General features: G+C 43.4%; 1 protein-coding gene across 1 annotated transcript in view; it reads right to left on the bottom strand.

The window, feature by feature from the left end:
- CNTN2 (contactin 2) overlaps positions 1 to 21678 on the bottom strand; it is a 61857-nt gene that overhangs the window by 6440 nt on the left and 33739 nt on the right. The window contains exons 3-20 of the mRNA XM_044451379.1: positions 21210 to 21354; positions 19677 to 19852; positions 18569 to 18664; positions 16811 to 17020; positions 15574 to 15673; positions 14426 to 14601; positions 13514 to 13650; positions 12582 to 12711; positions 11189 to 11339; positions 8526 to 8653; positions 6804 to 6979; positions 6065 to 6185; positions 2970 to 3128; positions 2706 to 2855; positions 2040 to 2110; positions 1114 to 1348; positions 736 to 851; positions 394 to 580 (exon numbers count right to left, since the gene is read on the bottom strand). Coding sequence (XP_044307314.1) covers positions 394 to 580; positions 736 to 851; positions 1114 to 1348; positions 2040 to 2110; positions 2706 to 2855; positions 2970 to 3128; positions 6065 to 6185; positions 6804 to 6979; positions 8526 to 8653; positions 11189 to 11339; positions 12582 to 12711; positions 13514 to 13650; positions 14426 to 14601; positions 15574 to 15673; positions 16811 to 17020; positions 18569 to 18664; positions 19677 to 19852; positions 21210 to 21354 — 2664 coding nt within the window. The remainder of the gene's footprint in view (positions 1 to 393; positions 581 to 735; positions 852 to 1113; positions 1349 to 2039; positions 2111 to 2705; positions 2856 to 2969; positions 3129 to 6064; positions 6186 to 6803; positions 6980 to 8525; positions 8654 to 11188; positions 11340 to 12581; positions 12712 to 13513; positions 13651 to 14425; positions 14602 to 15573; positions 15674 to 16810; positions 17021 to 18568; positions 18665 to 19676; positions 19853 to 21209; positions 21355 to 21678) is intronic.

Here is a 21678-nt window from a genome sequence, read left to right as displayed (position 1 = left end):
ATAGCTGGCCATCTCACTCTGGACTTCCAAACTGATCTCCTCCTTTTTCTTTTCACACCACCTCCCATGGGATAAAAATGCTAACAATGATCACTGTAGCAAAATCTTCTGAAATGGTAACAGAGAATTGGATGTCTAACTGGGGGTGGCAGGGGCCAATTAAAAAGGCATTAAAAACCACAAAGCTATATAATTTATACTTTGCTCTTCCTTCTCCTACAAGAAACCAAAGTGGTGTGCAAGTTAAAATAAATAAAATAGTCCTAGAAGGAATACTCATTACAACATACAAAAAGAAAAAAAGCAAATAAAATGGCACCCATATGAAGCTCATTAAATGCAAGAACAAAGAAAAGAGACGAGCAATTGCTATTGGATCCAATGCTCACTTACGTGGCTTTGTTGTTGTGAAAGTGGTAGGGGGACTGGCTGGCCCTGTTCCTGCCCCATTGTAAGCTCTGACGGTCACAGAGTACTTTGTGTTGGGGTGGAGATCTGTCACATGTGCTGAGCTGACAAGGCCAGCTGTCCTTACTCTGTCAGCGGCTTCTTCTTTGTCCCCATGTTTCCAGTACCGGATCTGAAGACCGGAATACAGAAAAAATCTGAGCTCCCCAGGTACTGAAGTATGTTTTCATTAGCCAGCATTAGACTACAAACAGCCGATGTTGGATGCTCTGCGTGAGGGATCGCAGAGGATCATACCAAGGGGATGATCCACTTTCCATCCCTTACCTCATAGCCTAAGAGGACTCCATTCAAGTCACGGTGCTCCACTGGTTCCCAAGAAACATCAATTTCTGTGGCCATCACTCCTTTGACTGTAACATTAGAGGGAGCCACTCTTGGTTCTATCAAAGAAAAATGGCAACATCACATTATGGTAAAAGCTTCATAACTACAGTCTGGGAAGAGGGATCCTGTCTGGAAAGATGGATAAGGCAAAGGTAAGAAACCATACACTTGCTCTGACATCAGAGGACAAGAAAGGAGACGCTCCTATAGAATGCAATTGATTCTGTTCATTATGGGCTCTTCATTGGGAGAAGACAATCCTACATTGCCTAAGCAACACTTTATAAAACATCATTTATCCTTGCAATCCAATCCTACCTTCTTCCGCAGAGTGTACAATGGACACTAGGCTCTCTGGGCCTTCCCCCATTCTGTTGAAGACCTTGATCTTCACTTCAAATGGTGTGTAGGGCGCAATGCTCTCGTTGCGATAAACATAATGTAGAGATTCTGCGTGCTGCACAAGTGCAGTCTTCCAGGTCTGGGTGCCTTGTTTTCGGAAAGCAAGCAGATAGCCAAAGCCATCTCCATTTTGGTACTCCCGCTTCATTGGCTGATGCAGAAGTCCGGATGAGGAAGAAAAAGGGTAAGAGGAACACCACCAAAGGAAAGAGAAAGATCCACAATATTGGTTTGGGTTAAGATTTATATTCTTATCATGCAACAAGAGGGCAACAGGAGATAAAACTGAGACTCAATGAATGTCACAAAATATACAATTAATATTCATATGAAATAACCTCTGATCCTTCTTTATTCTGCTAATATTTGGTCATCAAGAAGGATTACGGGTTATTCTATTATTGCTATAAATCTACATGGACCTCTCTCTGTCTCATACACAGGAACACACAAACACACACACATTCTATATTATTCTATAGGTTGCAGAATAACATATGAGAGGCCTAATATTTTACCAAAATTCAGAACACATGTGCTTTTATTCCCATAAAGCTACTCCACATAGATATTGCAGAGAGAGGCTTAAGGCACAAAGTGGCTGACCCCCCCCCCCCCCCAGTAACACCAAGTAATGCAGAAATCTCAAAAATTAGACTTTTCATGGTTTGGCTATCTTTAATGTCACTGAAGAGTCAACCCTGATTAAAATGAGGAATGACATCATTTACATGTTTTGAACGATCATTTCACTTAGTTGCCTTTTCCTGGAAAAAACACAACCTACCCATTACCCAGAAATTGAGATCCACACCCTTGTGTGTAACCAGCGGCCAGCTTACCGTCCAGTTAATGATGAGTTCTCCAGGTGCACCTCCTCCTCCACTAAGTCCAGATGGTGCCACAGTAGGGGCTGTTGCGTTCCCCAGTAAGAAAGACAAAATGCATGTTAACACCGAAAACACAAGCCATGCACAATGAAAAGGTGCACCATTTCAGAAAGCAGATACTGGCAGTTAAACCACGAAGAAAACTAAATAAGCGATTCACACAGATTCGTTGGGTTGTTCTCTTCATAAATATCTGTTTTAAATAGTTAGCAGAAAATTATTTGGAATATCTAAATGACCCAATAAAGCAAGCAGCAGAAAGGGTCAGGATAACTAATTCTTTAAAAAGTTTTTAATGGAGATTGTCTATTCCCCGTTAACATGGGAAGACCACAGAAAGTATAAGCTCATAAAATTATACAGTGGTTGACTGTGTCATCCACTATAACAACATTAAAATTTCTGTAGAGTATTATCTCATTGTAAGGATTATGTGTAGTATCCAATGTTAGTCCCGAATAGACTGAATCCGCTGAAATGAAGAGACCGAGTTAGGTCTGATGTAAGTACCATTCATAGGTCTACTTTACCTAGGACTAGCCCTAGATACTACTGTCTGACAATACCATGCAACTGATCCTAGATGTCATTTCCCCCTAGGAAAATTAATGTTCTCACGAGCTTCTTTGGTGCGGATCTTAGCAGATGGCACACTGGGGTCTCCTACTCCAAGGATGTTGGTGGCCAGGACCCGAAATTCATAATCCATCCATGGTATGAGGTTGGCCACCTGCGCCGTCTCTGAGTTGCCTTCAATATTTGCAGGATCTATAACCCAAAAGCACAAGAATAGAACAAATAGAGCAAGCATCGCAAAAGGGAGAGAAGCGGTGCCTTACGCTGAAGCATCTCACTGTGGGCTGCTGCTCTCAAGACACTTACTGGTGCGCACTTGCTTCCATTTGGGGGAGAGCAGACTGCGGGCCTGGATGATATATTTGGCAATAGGGCTGTGGTTATCAAAGCCTCGGCTCCAGCTCAGCTGCACGGTAGTGTCCTTGATGTTCTTCACCACCAAGCCCCCAGGAGGCCCTGGAGGACCTGCAGAAGAGAAAGAAGAAATGATGGAAAGAGAGGCAGAGAGGTGGCACTTTATTCCAAAGTGCTGCACATAAAGTACAATAAAACAACAATTTAAAATATGATGTAACTATAATAATTATAAGAACAACCTTAATGTACAACATAATGCCATAAATAAATCTAATACATGGATTAACTAAGGTTCAGCATAATAATCTAACATAAACCCATATAAGCACACAAATCATCAGTGTACTTTACTTCAAATAAAGAACCAATATCCCTACTCAAACCGAAGAGTTTTCAGACACTTCTTAAACTCTTCTGAACTCTTGGCTAATTATTGTGGTCAGGTGAGGGAATTCTACAACTGAGGAACAAGGTCCTGGAATGCACAGTAATGGGGCGGTGTAATCCATGTGACAGAAGAGGAAAGGGGAGCCTGATCTATGGATTGGGTGGCCCATTCCAGAACATATTTATTTTATTTATTTATTAATTAAAACATTTCTATGCCGCCCCTTGCCGAAGTCTTGGGGCGGCTCACAACACAAAATAAAATACAATAAAATTAATAATATAAAATAAATAACAATATAAAAGAAGTCGCCCTGGCCAGATAAATAAGCAGATATTGTTAACAATTAAAATGACGCTTAAATAAAAAGGTCTTCGCCTGGCGCCGAAAAACAAATGACGGCGGCGCCAGGCGGACCTCTCTGGGGAGCGCATTCCATAGATTGGGCACCACCGCAGAGAAAGCCCTCCTCCGAGTACCCACCCTCCTAATTTCTTTCACGGAGGGTTCCCGGAGAAGGGCCTCTCCCGCAGATCTCAAGGGGCGGTTGGGCGTATATGGATCTAAGCGCTCCTTCAGGACAAGAGAGGGAAGGTAAGCTGCATAATGCAACCATAAGGCCTGGAAGGTCAGGACCTGCAATGGGTTCTGGTTTGCAGTGGAAGGCCCTGTGATGGAGGGTAATATGGGTAGGTCAAGAACAGCCCCAACAGTGTTCAGAATAACACTAACTCATACAGTGAATAGAGTGAATATCACTCTAACTCATATAGCATGCTAGAGCTTCTACACAATTACAGACCAGTCTAGCTAGAAAAATGGAATTTGTATTCTAGGAAGTCTGTCTACACAGTAACCAGGTATTTACTGCACAATCCTATGCATGTTTTTTCAGAAGTAAGTCTCATTTGTTCAGCAGGGCTTACAGGCATAGAACTGCAAGGTCACCTTCACCTTCCCTCTGGGTCATCTCTCATGCTCTCCAGAGAATCCTCCAGCCCTCTGGAGAAATTTTTCAGGAAGCCCAGGGGCTGAAGAAGGAAGGAGAAGGAAACACGAAAATCGCTTGCCTGCCCTGAGTGGAACCCCATGATATTTAGACAGCCACACCAGTGACACACAACACTTAAAACAAAAAAAAACAAAAAAAAAGGCAGCATCTAACACTGCCAATTCACAAGTGTTAAGTGACCTCCAGTGGAATGCCAACAGCATCAGCTGGAGGAACAACTTAACTCAGAAAACTCCTTGTGCCAACTTACGCTATTAGCATACCACCAGGGGCCATTTATCCTAGCAGTATATCAACACTCGTACATGGACAAGCAGTGCTGGATAATGTCCAGAAATATGTGTGAACAGAATAAACTTCTACAAGTGCAACCAAAAAAGGAGATCTTAAGCTTTGTCTGGAAAGATGACAGGGAGGGAATCGGTGGGTTTTCCGTGGAAGAGTTATCCAAAGTTTTGAGACTTCAGCAGAAAAGGTCAGCATGGAGGCCAGCCTCATTCACGTACGTTTGCATTTGCAGTAGAGCTCTTCATTGATCTTGCACTGATTAGATGGTTTTCCTTTGTGCAAATAAGTCTTGTTTATAAATATTTGTTTGGAATTTTCAAAAAAATTATTAGACAGTTGAGGCAATTTTTTAGAACTGGTATGGCTGCCTTTTCTCTTATTTGGAGTTTTTAAAATTAGAATGTTTCTAAAGGGTATATTCTGCCTCAGTCAGGAGTTTTCAGCTGGTTGCAGGAACAATTTAGAACACTGTTGTAACAGACAGTGACTGTTTCCTAGACTATTGTTGTCATGGTCAGAAGTAAAGAATGTGTGGTCCTTGAAATGTTGCTGGACTCCAACTCCATTCAGCCCCAGTCAGGGCCAATGGTCAAGCATGATGGGAGATGGAGTGCCACAGGTTCCTCACCCTGGTCTAGATAATATGAACATTCATGAAACACATCTGGGTGTATTTTGACTGTGCCTAAGATGAGTGACCTTGAACGCACACTTGAAAATGGTTATTATTGTTCAGTGTTGTAGAAATATGAAAGATTCCCCTTCTGTTTGAGTGGCCTTGAACCATCCAACTGATATTCTGAGGACACAAAAAAAGGAAAGCTAACTGGTGGTAGCCCGCAGGTTGCTTCCATTCCCTGAGGACACTGTTTATGATCCCAGGTTGTTCTACTAAAGATACGGCAAATATCAAAGCTATGCCAAATATCTGACTACAGGTTCTGCTCACAAGGAAAGAAAATGCTTTCAGCTTGTAAGGAGATTCACTGACTGGGTTTAACCTCAGCTCTGGGGCAGCATAAAGAAAGAACGGAAGTTTTGAGTATGGGTTATGTGTGGTCTGAACACAGCCTGTACCCCTCTTTTTGTTTGTGAATGTAAATTATATGTAAATGTTCATGAACTGCTGTAGCCTGTGTGCTGTACAACAGGAAGCCCTTAAAATTAGATGGTGTCAATCGTATTATGTAAGCTGACCATTGGGTGAGTTGGTGGAGCAAGACACACTTTCAGCTCCCCAAGCAGCTTTCAGAAGATGGATGTCAGCCGTCCTTCTCCAGGCAGCAGGAACAGGTACAGAAGGCAACTTGTTTGGACTGGTCATTCCCAAGACCGAGGATATGAAAGCAAAATTACCTCTTACAACTAGAATAGCTGACTCAGAAGCACTGTCCACCACTGTCTGGGCTGTGCAAGTGTATCGGCCAGCATGTTTCAGCTGAGCATTCAAGATCAAAAGGTCTCCAATATTCTCTTTCTATGCATAGGAGAAAAGAGGCAACAGGAGCAAGGTCAGAAACAAGCTGGCAACATGACAACAGGGATGGATTGTTTCAGTTCTTTAAGCATCAGACTTTGCCCAGTTTGAGACCCAAAACAAAAACAGGAGTGTATTTCTCAGCCAGAACTTGCAATATTGCCAAGCTTTTGAATGAAATTTTTGCTAGAAAAATGCACACTTAAAAACTCATGTTTGAAAAAATATTGTGCATTGTCATACTTTAGGGAATGTGAGGAAATACCCATTTAGGTGTGTGATTTTTAAAAATGCACAGCCAAATGCACACTTCTCCTGTTCGAAAAAGGAAAAAAACCCTTTGATGGGGAACAGGAATGAGGTGAACTAAGCATTGAGGTAGAAACTGGAGAACCTCGGTGAGCCTGAGCTTCATTGACTCCCTCCTTCCTACAACACAAGATAGAAGGCGAGGCCAGCAGTAGAAGTCAATGTGGCATCTACATCAACCTAGAAGCAGGCAAATGATGATATTCATCACAGAGCAACAACCCCTAGAGGCAGAAGAGATTTGGCTCCCCACACACCATGACCGACTCTCTGGAGATTATTCAACAGCATGGAATTTGCAGTACTCACTGTACTAGCTCGTTTGTAGTGGCCTTCAGACTTGGAAAAGTCCAGGAGAAAGTCATCCAGGCACCAGGTAAAAGTGAGATCCATTGTTGGGTCATGAGAAGCATGACACTGGAGTGTAATGTTCTCACCCACATTAATGTCAGCACTGGATGGTGCAAGGGTGATTTTAGTGGCATCTGCAGGAAAGCAAGTGAGAGAGCAATTAGTTGCAGATGGTTGCAGTCGTGCATTTGTGCATTATGTTTAAAATTAAACATGTCTTTGCCCTCGTAGAGAAAGAGAAAGATAAAATATAACCTAGACATAGATTTGCATGTATAAAATAATATGCATGTATGTGCACATACCAATGAACACCTGGACAACTCAAAGCACCTTTGTTACAATTTCTAGATAAATTGCAATCCATATATAGATTTCTGTGTGCACATATATCTCTCTGTGGGTATCTATGTGTTGATATGCACATAAATAATATACATTACACACACGTGCATGCATGCTCACACACACACACACGTGCGTATGAATGAAAAGCAGGAGAACCCGAAGAACCTCTCTTACAGGTTTTCTGTCTCCAAAGAATTAATCAGAGAGATTATGACTTTGTCAGCTAAGCAAATTGTTCCTGATTATGCTTTGCAGCAGGAGTGGGCAGACTTCAGGTCTACTTTCCTTTAGCTCAGCTTCAAGGTCCATCATACGCAGCCAGATGCAAAATGGAGGGTCAGAGGGCAGAATCGGTTACTGACAGCAGCCCATGACCTAGACCAGACTTCCTGCGACAGATGTCCTACCCAAGTTTTTGAGCAATGCCTATCACCTTTAGCTGCTGCGGTTAATGGCCAGGAATGCTGGAAGTTATAGCACACCACTTCTGAAGGGCACTAGGAAGGAGAAGAATAAGCTCGAGTCTGGAATGGCCTCCATATTCAAGGACAAATCTGAGTCACTGCTAATTATTTATTTTCAGACTCCTTGAGGTCAGCAGGGACTGCTTTCATGTAAAGATGTCTTTATCACTCCCTGGACCCACTGTGTAGGGCTCCCTCAACTCGCTTTTATTAGCCAGAGAAGACAAGGATTAAGAGAGCATCTGGGTGGATATACTAATGCATGCATTTTGCCTACATCCTCAGAATGCAGTAACTGCAACGGATTGCATGAAATTGGACCAGTGGTGGCATTAGACACCTCAACTGGAGCAGTGCTAACAGCAACATCAGGTTGCTTTGGAGACCAGCAACCTTGTCCTCCAAGTGCAAAGCAAAATGGTTGCAGCAGCTCTTTGAGGGGGCCTGGGTAGTGTTGACAGCCCCTTGATCACCCGGAAGAGCAATGCTGGATGCAACGGAGGAAGCAAAGTAATGCTGCTTTGTCACCCGCACCACCACACAATAGGAACAATGATTTGTGTGTGCTCATTTGCACTCAGTCTTATAAAATTTGAAGATCAGAGATTAGAAGACCCTAATTTAGAAGGGCGGGGGGAGGGGCCCTTCTGCTGTCATTGAAAAATATCCGATGAACACAGGTAGATTCTGATCCACTTTCTGCCCACCCTTTTTATGCATTTATTAAAAGTCGGAGAGAAACACTTCCCCCCCCCCTTTTAATTACTTCAGTGACTAACTTCTCTTGTTGCCTAGAAATGCTTACAAAATGTAGGGCAAACCCTCCCATCATTACATTTGGTCTCAGCAGAAGTGAAGCATCACTTACCTCGCACCGAGAGGGTTCCTGTGCTGTTTGCTTTGCCCATGAAATTCTCGGCAAAGCAAGTGTACTTCCCCTCATCTGACTTGCTGATATTCCGAATAATCAGTGTACCATCTGGGGTAATAGTTGTGCTGCAGTGGGAAGAGAACCACCAGAAGAGAGTTAAAAATGGCACTGGCAAGCACAGACCACTGGCAAAGCTACCGGGTAGGCCAGATCTGTTCAAATGTGGTCCAAACAGTGCCTCATGTAATACTGATCTTTGGCTGAAAGCTTGAGACTCAGCAGCACAGCAGTCCCTACTATTTTCCAAGCAGAAACCACTTTGGCCATAGACCCCATGCTGAGGGTCCTGGGGGCTTCCCAGCTGTGCAGGCTGGGGGAAGGGCTAGCCAAGCAATGTTACAATGCTCCAGACCCAGCTAGAGATGTTTGGGAACCTTGTTCAACCCCTCTGCATAGTACAAAGAAGTCCTAGCCGATTAGTCATCTGTTCACCAAGTAGACAAATGTCAAGAGGATGATTTTGTCCTTGGATTGGGATGGCTCCTTTTCCTCTTCCTAAGAGAGCTCGGCTCAGTGCTGCAGAATCTCCCGCACAGGTCCGGGATGCTCTCTCCCTTTTACCTGCTCATTCATTCGCCTTCCACCACCAGTGCAGCCCACCTCCAGTTCATCCGCGCAGCCAGTCAGTCACGTGGTTCTTTGACTCTCTGGGTCCACTCCCAGCACAGTGCAGTGGCTGATTCCCCCTGTGCGGCCCCCTCTCTCTTGTCCCCAGCCACCTTGCAGCTGAGGAATGGCAGGCCTCCTGCACCGCTCCCACCCTTGAAACTTCCTCGGGTAGCCCAGATCACAGCAGCTGGCCCACTGCCACAGCAAACCACAACTCAAAGCTGGAGAGTACCTGCTAAGAGGGGCACAGCTGAGGTGGACGGGGGCTGTCAGTGGCCTTTGGGCCGTTCAGTGAAGGCCAGTGCATCAGAGGGCTGCACCCTCAGCATGAGGTGGGCTACAGAAGGAACAGCACCTTCCAGCTTAGCTGGGGGAGGGTTCAGCGAAAGAGCTAGGGAGGGGATAACTAAAGGGCGACAACCTGGCAATCTAGCTGGGAGTCTTGCAAGGTCAAGTTCCTGCCTCCCATTTGGTTCATTCTTACATGGTCTATGAGTGCCCAGCCTTGACTGACCTCCAGCACAATGGCTGCTCCTGCTGCTCAGTGGGTCTAGAGACCTTCTGGGCTCCTGCTGCCGATATACTTTTGCTGCTGTTTGATACATAATTCTCTGGGTCTATTACTAGGCACATATAACGCACTAGAGGATGTTTTAATTTTAGTGTATGAGTATTATTATGCGATGTTTTTGTTGCTTTTTTAATTACAAGCTTAGTAATTGTTAGTGAACTACCTTGAAATGTTGCTACGTATATTCTGTAAGGTCTCCAGAAGTGCTTACAAGCTGTTTCCAGCACAGCTTTTGCTGCTGAAAACTGCCCTGAAATAAGCTGGTATTGGTGTGGCAAAAAAGAGCACAGGTATCAGAAGGGGCCCTTTCTCACATCTGGTCATAACAGAGAGAAAAGCAGGGAGATTATGTAGTTAAATGTAGTTAAAAGTAGTTAGATCTTTGCAAAGACTGAAGACAGATGTTATACATGAGTGGTTTTTAACTTGCCATTGGGGGCCAGGTTAGAAATGTGTGTGCAGGTTCACAGATGGGGGGCAGTCCTTGATTCAGTGCCCTTTAGGGTTGGTAATCTCTTGTCATATCTTCTAAGCATCTGGAAAATCATCTTGCGTGGCACTTTTATTTATAAATCAAATTTCCATATTGCCCCACAGCTGAAGCTCTCTAAGCTGTTCACAGTCAAATTCTGCTTTTCCTTGCTGGTTTTTATAGACAATGCAGCTTGTATTTCTAGTTCTATTCCTATCCAAATAAGCTGGCATAGATGAGAAATGAACACAGAACTCCCAATTCCAGTATAACACATATGGATGATGTTTCTCTGTTATGCTGTGTTTGTATCTCAGTGTATTTTTTGTATTTTTGTATTTAGTGGTAATTTATTATGTTCTATTGTATTTCAATGTATTTTATTGTGTTGTAAGCCGCCCCAAGGCTTCGGCAAGGGGCGGCATAGAAATGTTATAATCATCATCATCATCATCTTCTAAACCAATGAACAGCAGAACCATAGAAGAAGTCAGTTAGGAGCTGCAGATGAACAATAATTTCAGTGCCAGTAGCAGAGTGCTGGGAAAACCTTTTGTTTCCAGCCTGCCTCCATAATTGCTAGATATCTGTAGGCAGGGAGAAGAGGTTTAAAGTTTCATATCCTAGAACACTGAGATGTTAGAATATGTGTGCATGCGAAGCCTGTCTCTTCAAGTCAATATAGGATGTGAATTTTGGAGTGGAAACAGTTGGGCACCCCTAATGAAGACTATCCAGAAGGTGGCGTGGACAGCCTACTCTGGCCTACAACCTACAGCTCCCATGATCCATCACCATGGCTAAGTTGGCTAGCACTGATGGCACTTGTAGGCCAAAGCATTTAAAGGACCACAAGTTGTCCACTCAGCAATAAGGCAATTCTAGCAAGAAGGAACACATGTTCAAGGCTACTTACATCTTGCTAGAAAAAAGGATGGGTTCTCATACCTGGAAGTATTGCTCAGAAGTTCAGTTCCTTTTGTCCAGAGTATGATGGCCTTTGGTGCTGCTTTTGGTTGGCAGTGGATAATAATTTCTCCACCTCGAGCTGCTGGAATCAGTCGTTTCACAGGGTTTAGTCGAAAATCAGGAGCAAAGGCTAAGGAGGAAAAAACCAGTTAAGGAGTTTTTACATATGCTGATCCATGGAAATAGTAAAGGTGAGTTTCCAGGGTTTTCAGGCAAAAAAGTAAGCCCAAAAGTAAGAATGACAAATGTCACCCTGTCTGTCTGTCTGTCTGTCTGTCTGTCTGTCTGTCTGTCTGTCTTTCTAATTCTTACTTGGTCACCTAAAATTGCTTTGCACAATGAGGTGGCATCATGGACCTCCAATTAACTGAGCTAAATGCAGATTCAATAATGTTTCACACTTCAAACATCTGCATGGTGAAAGTTGAACATTTGAAGCCCGAGTGAAAACTGAAGAATTAAAACACCTAAACTGGGCCTTTATGAATACCTCAAAATAGCTGCATGTGACACTCTGAAATTTGAAGCAAATGTTTGCTGGTTCTGCAAATGAATTCAAAATGAAAACTTCAAATTCAGAAAAGTTACTGAATTTGGCATATAATTTAATTGAATGACTTATGGCAGCTGTTTAAACATTTGCTCCCTAATCAGCTTGTCCCTGTCCTTTCCTCTCCAACTGGGATGGGGGCAAAATTATTGCCTTTTCTAAGTTCAAAAAAAAATGTGTTGCTGAAAGACAATGCAGGAAAAAATGCTGTAGTGAATTAGAGGAGCTATCGGCCCTGGCTAAAGACATTTCACACACACCCCTTCTCTCCACATGCAGAGGCACGGCAGCAGAATCTTCCACTCAGGCGATGGGGCAGCATCCGCTACTATTCCTGCAGGAAGCAGAGTAGCTCAGAGAATACAAGCAAAGCATTTAGCCTGCAACAAGCAGCTTCATTGCCACTGGGAATGGCTGGAGGGCTCAGGAGAAATGACTGTGGTGGTACCGGGGCTACTGCTGCCCAAGGCGCCTACTTTAGCTTGTTTCGTGGCAGCACCTGCCCTGCAGATCTACCCCTTTTGCCTCTTACAGTGGTACTCCACGTCTTATAAAGTCTGCTGGTATCATTGCAGAGAGAGCATCTTTTCAGTGTTGGCTGCAATGATCTTTGAGAAGCACAGTGGGATAATGGAGAAAGGTCATTAGGATTGTATTGTTCCTTAACCAAAACCTAAATTTGGACATTTCTAATTTAAAAAAAAATGAGGCTTATGACTTCAAAGCCCAAGGCTAAACCATTTATTTTAGGTTTGGAGAAATAATTCCCTATCTAAATCACACTGGCTCTGCTGAGATAATCCCTAGAAATCCAGAACTTACCTTGCACATACAATTCAGCATTTGCATAAATGCTGCCATGTTTGTTCTCTCCTACGCACTGGTACATCCCAGAGTCTTCCATCGTTAACTTAACAATTCTCAAATCCCCACCGTTCACTTCAATGCGATTCTGTAGACAAGTGGATTAGGTAGTTAGATGAGAACACAGAGCATAACATTAAAAAATGAGATATTCAGAAATGAGCTTTAGTAGCAATCCTCGTATTACCGCTTTCAAGGATCGCATAACTGCGCTGTTAAGTATATGCTGGCTATGCTTGGCATATTATGTGCACACTCTCATGTGTTTCTATGCATACAGAGACAGCGCAAGAAAACAATACTGCACAGGCCCTGAAACTAAAACCCTCTAAAACTATCTGCCTCCTCTGAAGAGCAACTGGGTGGTATCCAACAGTATCACTCAGCAAACTTAATTGGCACTAGTTGGCCTCCCGTTAAGACTAATGATCACTAAAAATAAATGAGTAAAATCATGCAATAGCTAATTGTGAATGCCATGTTTAGTTTCCCGAGACAAATTCTTTCCAGAGGAAATTGCTGTCTGAACTTGTTTCGAGGTAGCCACTGACTTGGGTTTAAAGGGCTGAGAAATAATCGTAATATTTATACCCTGGGATTTGCTGCCATCATTAAGACTCAATAACCAGTTCTTCCTTCTAATCTGATGTGCCTGCTTTATATATTTCATACATGGATCATAGCACCCTGGTTATGCCTGAATGGAAATAATTACTTTGTTGATGGATAAATTTTGCATCTGTTTGTGTGTACATGATGGAAGGAATAATGAAGGAAAAAAGAAAATTGAAATCTACAAACATGGATAGACTGGATTACTATAGTCATTAGGAGGTCAAGGCAAAGGACTGGACAAACACAGTTATATCTGTCATCTGTTGATGAGATACCTGGGAAGCTAAGGGTTCCCCATTCCTCAGCCATCTTATTGTAGGTCTTGGCTTGCCAGATGCTGCACAGCTCCAGTGGACATCTGACCCGATGTCAGCCTCTCTGTCTGTGATGACCTTCAGCCATTCAGGCCGAGCTACAAATGCACAAAAGAAGGATTTCACACAGAACGAGGAACAAGATCTACGATGCTCCCTTGCCAGGATTCATCATAATATGGAACCCTACCACAATCAATTTCCTTGCTAACATCTGGATAAATCTATTATTAAAATTTGTAAATGTTTACTTATTTATTATATTTCTATGGATTCATCATAATATGGAACCCTACCACAATCAATTTCCTTGCTAACATCTGGATAAATCTATTATTAAAATTTGTAAATGTTTACTTATTTATTATATTTCTATGGTGTTCAATAACTAAAGTTATTTGGGCAGATTCATAGAACAAGACTTAAAACCATGAAATACTGTTGCCAATCTATGTTATGGATTGTCAATTAAGTTACGTCAATTATGTTAGAATTATGCTATGTCAATTCTAGTGGCTACTGTAGTATCACCAGCTTTTGACTTTCATAAGTTTGGAGGTTGTTCAGATTAGTGTCATCCCTAAATCCTGCTGTTTGTTTCATATTTGCTTGTTAGGAATTCCTTGGCTTTCATCTATCCTATACATTATTTGAAAAGAAAGAGTCCAAAAGGTTCCACATATGGAGGAAGGCTCTCCCTACATTATTCAGTGGCCAAGTGAATGGCCTCAGAGCACCACCTGTTGGACCTAAGCATGCACAGCTCTGACAACTGCAGGGACGGGAAAGAACTGAGAGAACCATCTAATCTGGGCTGAGCCTTCCAAGGACATAAGCAGAAGAAAGAAAATGGAAAGTTGTAGGGTGCTTTACCTTGGATAATGATGCGGCCCCGATAGGAATCTTTCCCTTGGATATTTTCTGCTTCACACTCATAAGTGCCCTCATCCTCAAAGCCAATCTCTTGAAACTGCAGAAGGGGTTCAGTTGTGATCCACTTAGAGGACTGGCTACCATCCAATTTCCTCCATTTTATTCGAGGGACAGGACTAGGTTAAAAAGAGACATGCGTGAAAAGGCACTGCAAATTTCAGGGCCAATGCAAGAGCGGCAATGCCTCCTACCTGACTCCTCTCATTCTGAGCAATCTCATCCACTTTTCCTCTCTGTCTCATCCATTAGCTATCATTTCTGTCTCTCTCCAAACCTAGAGTTCAATTTACAAAAGCAAGAGATCTGCTGGCAATCAAATAACAGCCTGTTAATCTTTCTCCTAATCCAGAGTTCTGAGGGCCATGTGCACTTATTTGTAATTTTGTGTAAAGTCCACACATACTCAGAAACATTCTCATTTATTACAGTGACCAATCCAAGGTAAACAGAAAAACAAAGGAGTCTTTAGTTGAAATCCCAGCCTACAAAACAGGCACAGTTCATCAGCTTCAATCAGCCACTCAGCAATGGAAGGATAATGTGACTTTATCAAACACAACATGTTCCATCCAGGCACAGATTGCATTCAGATAACATAACAATCCACACTAACCAAAGGTGAGGCTGAGTTCAGTGTAGGCTACCATCTGACCATGTTTTGTTGTTGAAAGGGGTTCTCTGAACACAACTCATTAAACTTAAAAGACCAGACCAGACCAGACTAGACCAGAGACATGTTGAACGTCCACAGTTCACCAACTGTGCATTCTCTTCGTGGTTTTCCTGTGATTAACCTGGCTTGTTAGTGCCAGATGGGTTCAGATGACATGATGAGCCACATTTCAGCAACCACTCACAGTTCAATGCAACCCACAACTCACACTGAACCACTGTGGGCTAGGATTTCCAAATTCTTTGCAGGACAAAGATTCTCCATCACTGAAAATGGTAGTTCATTTCTCCCTTCCCTTTTTGTACTCTGGATTCTTGGAAGCAGAGCCTACTTTAACAAGGCATGATTGCCCTGGCTTTCAACTTCTCTGTTGTCACAAGCAATAGGCTAAATGCAACCTGATCCAGCTACTCACTTCCCAAAGGCGAAACACTCCAGAGCCACCAGCTGTCCAGCCAAAGCATAAGTGTCAGAAGGAAACTTGGCTTTAATGCTTGGAGCATAAGGTCTGGAATCTGTGGAAAGGAGCAAAGGAGAATGCAAGAGATCAAAGCTTAAAAGGGTCAAAGCTACCATGCAGGGCATGGCAAAATACAGGTCATCACAATTATGTTCTAAACTGTCTACTTTAGAAACCCTAGAAAGTGTATGGAAAGGCTTTGTTGACTTGAAACGGTTACTGCATGGCCAGTTTTTATGTGACTGAAGTAACTTGGCTGCCACTGTTGTAGGGTCATACCCTACACTGCTCTGGCAAAGTTTAAACCACCAGTGAAGACGCAGGAACTGAGAGACTCCGATTCACCTTTGCTAGGAATTAGGCATTTGCCGCCCAAGGCCTTCCTCCCACTCCATGCACAGAAAGCTGTTCAGAAGGGCAGCTGACTTCAGCATTTGTGATGGGGCAGCAGCCTTGCCCATGCCTGAAGGCCATGCGCTTGCTTACAAAGTGTGGTGATGTGTCACGGCACATGCAACTAGCTCTTCCCGAGCTCCTCACCTCTACGGAGCCTCTGCTGCCTGAGGCGGCAGCCTCCCTCTGCCCAATGGCAGGGCCAGCCCTGCTGCGAGTTAGGGACGCCGGATGCTGTCTTGTCCTCAGTTCAGCTCCACACTGCCTATGCCAGGGCAGGGAATGTGGTACCTGTGATGCACCCACAAAGTGTCCCACATCTTTCTTGGCACTTGCCAACATGTCCTGTCCCTCCCACTATTGGGACATTTTCTTAGTGGCAGTTGGGGTTGCTGTGAACTCGGTTTCTGTGGCTGCAGAAGACTGTAAAGGAGTTGAGTTCAGATCCTATTTTGGGCCATTTTTTGGACACGTTGCTTGTCCTTCACCATGCCTCCCACGGCAACCATGCTCCAGTGATGTTCAAGATATTTTGTCAACTTGCAAGAAGTGTCCCTGCCTTGGCCCAGGAAGGATGCTTCCCCCAGGGCTATACTGATGGGCAGTAACTTCCTGGGGTTTCAGACCTGGGTCTTTTCAGACCTTATCAGGAGATGCCCAGGACTGAACTGGGATTCTGACATTTGGCAGAGCAGCTGAATTCTGAGTAGCTCACAACAGTATGCTTTTGCTGGGAACTTCCATTTTTTCCACCAGCTGCTAAAGATTGCACTAATGCACTGACCCCTAATGCACTGACCTTCTCGGACAAGATTTAGCTGAGAAAATGTGCTAAAAACACTTTTTTTAAAGGACTCAATGTGGCCGGTAGCAAAGCAGGAGTAGTTGCCGAGATCAGAGGCCTCTGTCTTAGCAATATAAAGGTTTCCAGTAGTCTGGGAGATGAATCGCCTTCCATCTGCTTGGATGAAGTTGGGAAAGTCATTCACAAACCAGCGGTACGCAAGTCCTGTGTGCAAATGGGGAAAGAGGGTGAAACACTGGCTTTTCTGTGTCATGGTGGCATGAGAAGTTTGACCTCATGGGGCCGTTTCCCAGACCGAGACACAACTACGCAAGTTCAGTAGCTATTCATTCATTCTGCATCAATAGCCTGCTATACAGTACCGCCTCACAAACAAAGGGGCAAAATGAGCATAGTTGTTGTTATTCTAAAGGGGATGCACATTTCTCCCACAGCATTCATTTTTACAGCATTGAACTCAATGCCCTCAAAATACTAGATGAGAACCTTGGGCCTTCTACTGGTTTTTTCCTCTGATACTTGGCATGTAATTTCCAGCTTCTCATGTCACAGGATATGAGAAGTTTAACAGCCCCCATGGCTCCCAGCATCATATTCTCAATGTTTGCAGTACGAGAAATCCATTTCTTTCTTCCCCCAAAGAGACCCTCTTTTCATCCACCACTTGCCCCTTACAGACAATGCAGTCCCCTGGTAATCAAACCCAGCAGGGTGGAAACAAGAGAGAAACTGAACTGACCAACAATGAAATATTCAGACACATATTTGCCTAACTATAACTAATAATTTCTACATATACTGAACTATCAGCTTCTGACATGCAGCAGCAATTAAAAGAGCTCATTTCTGAACTTCATCTGAGACTTCCAGGATTCCTGACCACAGACTTAATGATCACAGACACAGATGATCAAAGCAAATAATGCTTGCCAGAACCCTTCCAATCTCAGCTGCCTGCATGTACTAGAAAACATGGAAACTTTAAAAAAATATTATAGCCATTTCTAAGGTTATCATTATAACTGTAGCCATTTCTAAGGTTATCATTATACCTGTACAGATAAGTAATTTTTAGGCAAAAGGGAAATAAAATGCCTGCCTGCCTGCCTGCCTGCTGTCCTTCCTTCCTTCCTTCCTTCCTTCCTTCCTTCCTTCCTTCCTTCCTTCCGTCCTTCCTTCCTTCCTTCCTTCCTTCCTTCCTTCCTTCCTTCCGTCCTTCCTTCCGTCCTTCCTTCCTTCCTTCCTTCCTTCCTTCCTTCCTTCCTTCCTTCCAATTTGATTTCAATGACAGAGAGATCTTTTAGTAAAATATCACAATAACACTGCAGAATCCAGCATATTTATTATCCAACAGTAAGTTATTAGAGACTCAAGCCTTGGCAAGCCTGGACAGAAAAAGCTGCCCAGGCTGCCCAAAGCTTGCTGGGAATTGTAAGACTTTTTTTCTGTCTATCATGCATAGGATTGGGCCCTGAAAAGCATTATTTCCTTCTCCAGAGAAACCATTCTTATGTAGAGGGAACATTAACTTGTTTCCAGTGTTTTGTAAGGATAACAGGATTCCAGTGTTTTGCCAAGAACAATGAATGAAAAATTAGTAATTTTAACCAGAAAAGAACCGTTTCATCCAAATTATTGAAGAAAATCACTCACATCAATCCTTAGCCATTATTGGAGACAGTACTTCCCAAATATGAGTGTCCTGCACCCTACATGGAAAGCCTCATTCTGGAAGCATTGCCATTGCCTCACCTGGGTAATGTGCAGGTGGGCTGCAGGTAAACATCACGCCCCAGCCCTCGGTCACCCTCACTGGGTCTCTCTCTTCTGTGGAGAATTCCTGCAAAACTAAAAAAAAAAAAAAAAAGAAAAGGCAGCAATCATACATGAGCTATGAAAGCCAACACATCCTGCAAATTAGATCTCTCTCAGCTAGGGAAGAAATGATGCTAGTTACAGGTAATCATGCTCCTATCGTCTGAAAAGGAAATTAAATTGGAGAGAGTTACAGCAGATGGCATCAGGAGCACTCCTCAGAGAGTCTGCTGTAAATGAACTACATAAGTCAATACTATCCCTGTATAATCACATTTTTATCTATTTATTTTTTCAAATGTTTATCCTGCCAGTCTGGTCCTAAGTGGCCCCTCAAGATGGCTGATGAGTCAGAAAACAACAATAAATAAAAGCAGGGTTAAAGCACACAAGGATTCCACTAAACAATAAAATACTGAAGCAGCAGCAAAGCATTAAATAGGAGATAAAACAAATTAGCTGGCCGCAAAAGCCATATGGGGTTTCGCACTGGTTCTTGCCCTCTTCCCAGGAGCCCTAGGAAGACACTTGGGAAAGCCATTACAGGCCACAAATTCTAGGGAGTGGGTGCCACCACCAAAAGGGGCTCCCTGTTCATATTGGTCAGCCTTATTTTGAAAGCTGAGCTGAAAACTCCATCTCCCCTTGAGGGCCGCCACTGTCCAGGCACCTGAATCCTTGCCCGGTCATTCCTGCTGGGCAGGGGTAGGGGTTCACTTGCTTTTCTCTTTGTCTGACCACCATCCTCCTCATATAAACTGATGTCCCCCTTGTGAAGGACCATCAAGGCTCCTCTCCCATGGTCCCTTGGCTGCCACAAATCTCCACCCTCCACCAATTACCAGCCCCTTTGGTGCAGCCTGCCCTTGGGGGAATTTGTACCATGTCCAAGGGCACGGTATCCACGTGTCTGTGCATCAGTGGCGCTCGTGTGCTCAGTACCAGCCAGGGAGCCACCAGTTGTGCGTCTGCTTGACCCCACGCCTGAGTTGTCCTGCACCAAACCGACTTCACAAAGTCACTCAAGATGAAACAGAGGACTTACAGCCAAAGTAAACAGCAGCTTCTCTGCTGACTACTGTACCCACTGAGTTGGATGCCACACACTGGTATAATCCAGCATCCTTGGCTTTCACTGGGTTGCTTATCACCAGGTTGCCCCCGTTCAGCCTGTAGCGGGATTCTGGCTCTATTTTGATCTCGGTGCCGTTCATCTTCCACCTGCCAAGACAATGAGGTTGGAGTGGTGTGGCGAGTGGAACAGAATAACCACAGCTGTGCATTAACATTGCCCTGAACGCTAACACACAATGGCATTTATGATGCACACAAACTCTCAATAGGGCCTATTGTAGGACAGAGGCTGAATGGTGAATACTGTCTTAGTAGCTACAAAGCCAGCCCAGTAACAGGGCAAGTAATGGCTGCATGGTACCTAATGCTACAGACGATCCTAATCTGAAGGATCATCATAAGAGACTGTAAGGCATATTGTAAGAGAGAAAACGCTTTCAGCTGCATTCTATCACAACAGAATGCATATCACTGATCAGGACTGGCCTCAACATCAGGATTATTTGTTGCTGGTATATATGCTACAACTAGCATATTTGAAACTCTGCTCAGCAGAACTTCCTGCTTTCTCAGTTTACTCCTGTTTATGTGTCTAGGAAATCTGCATTGCTCCTCACCTTCACTCTCTGGGAAATCAGTCACTGCTTCCTTCCTTTTCACTCGTACTGTATGATACCAGTGGCTATACATAAAGACAGCTACTGCGGTATTTAACCATGTTATACATTCTGGCCATTGCTTCTGGTCCCAATTCTGCAGATATGCCTGAACTCCAATGTTCAGGATCATGCAAAATATGTATGCGCATTTCATGCAAGTTATTCCCAAGGCACACCTAATTTATGGCTTCATAAATCCATCTTCAGGAGAACACTTTTTAAAAATGGGCAGTCAAATCAAATCGATTTGCACACTTGGCTTATTATTGTGTATCATAATTCAATAATTATAGGAAGGATACAAATGTTAGGCTGTATTCAGATTTAGTCATCCTTAGAATACAGCCACTGAAATCAGTGGGACTAAATTAAGCAAATTTATCCATATTTTGAATGAAAGTTTTCCAATATGGAATTTGTATTTTCTGGGGAAAGAATTTGGATTCTTTGGATATAGCTATCTGAATTGTTAATCAGTTTATAATCTTGATAAGAATCAAGCTCATGACCAGATTCTTAGGCTCTGGATAATTTAAAATAGAGGGTCTGATCCAGCATACCTACTCTGCAATTCTATGATTACTTACCTGGGAGTAAGTCCTATTGCACTTTGTGGAGGTTACGTCTAAGTAGACATGTCAGAAATGTGCACCACTTGTGTATTAAACACATATAAAATGCCATTCATGTCACCTGGAAAAAGTTAGGCATGTGGTACCAGAATGGCCCTGTATTTTGGCACATCAAGATAGGAAGTATGTCAGTTAAATGAATAAACAACAGGTGTCACATACCTGAATGGGTCCCAGTCAAATACTTCCCTCTGTTGGAAGCAGTAACCTCACCTGTAGGTTGCAGGAGGATTGGCTCGCGCTTGGCAGGTCAGCAGTATTTGCTCCTCTGGTGATCCCTCCGGAAAGACAGTACTCCGTGGTTGTTCTTCAAAGACTGGTCCATAGTTCCGGACAGTGCACTCTGCTGGCCACCACACTGCATGAGAAAGTGCATGAACCCTGAAACGCTCTGACTTTGAGTGCAGAACAGCAGTGGTAGCAGACATGTCGTGAAAATGAAGGCTGCTCCACATCCCTTGTCCACCAGTCCCATCACTAAACAGGAAGAGGTGCTGGAAAGCTCAAAATGTGCACTTGCGTATCAACAGAATGGCTTTTCCTATTTGATATCTCCGCACACACCTCCCAGTTTCATATCTCTTCCTGACCTTTGAGACAATTTTCTGTTGAACTACTATGGAATTATAACAGCCTCACAGTAACCCATTGGCTATTTTAATTGTTGTAAACCAGCCAGAGA

The sequence above is a fragment of the Varanus komodoensis genome, unplaced genomic scaffold (assembly GCF_004798865.1).
Source record: "Varanus komodoensis strain SLA01 unplaced genomic scaffold, ASM479886v1 scaffold1, whole genome shotgun sequence".
Classification (NCBI taxonomy): domain Eukaryota; kingdom Metazoa; phylum Chordata; class Lepidosauria; order Squamata; family Varanidae; genus Varanus; species Varanus komodoensis.
The sequence above is the reverse complement of the archived record's forward strand: the minus strand, read 5'-3'. Positions and strand labels throughout refer to the sequence as shown.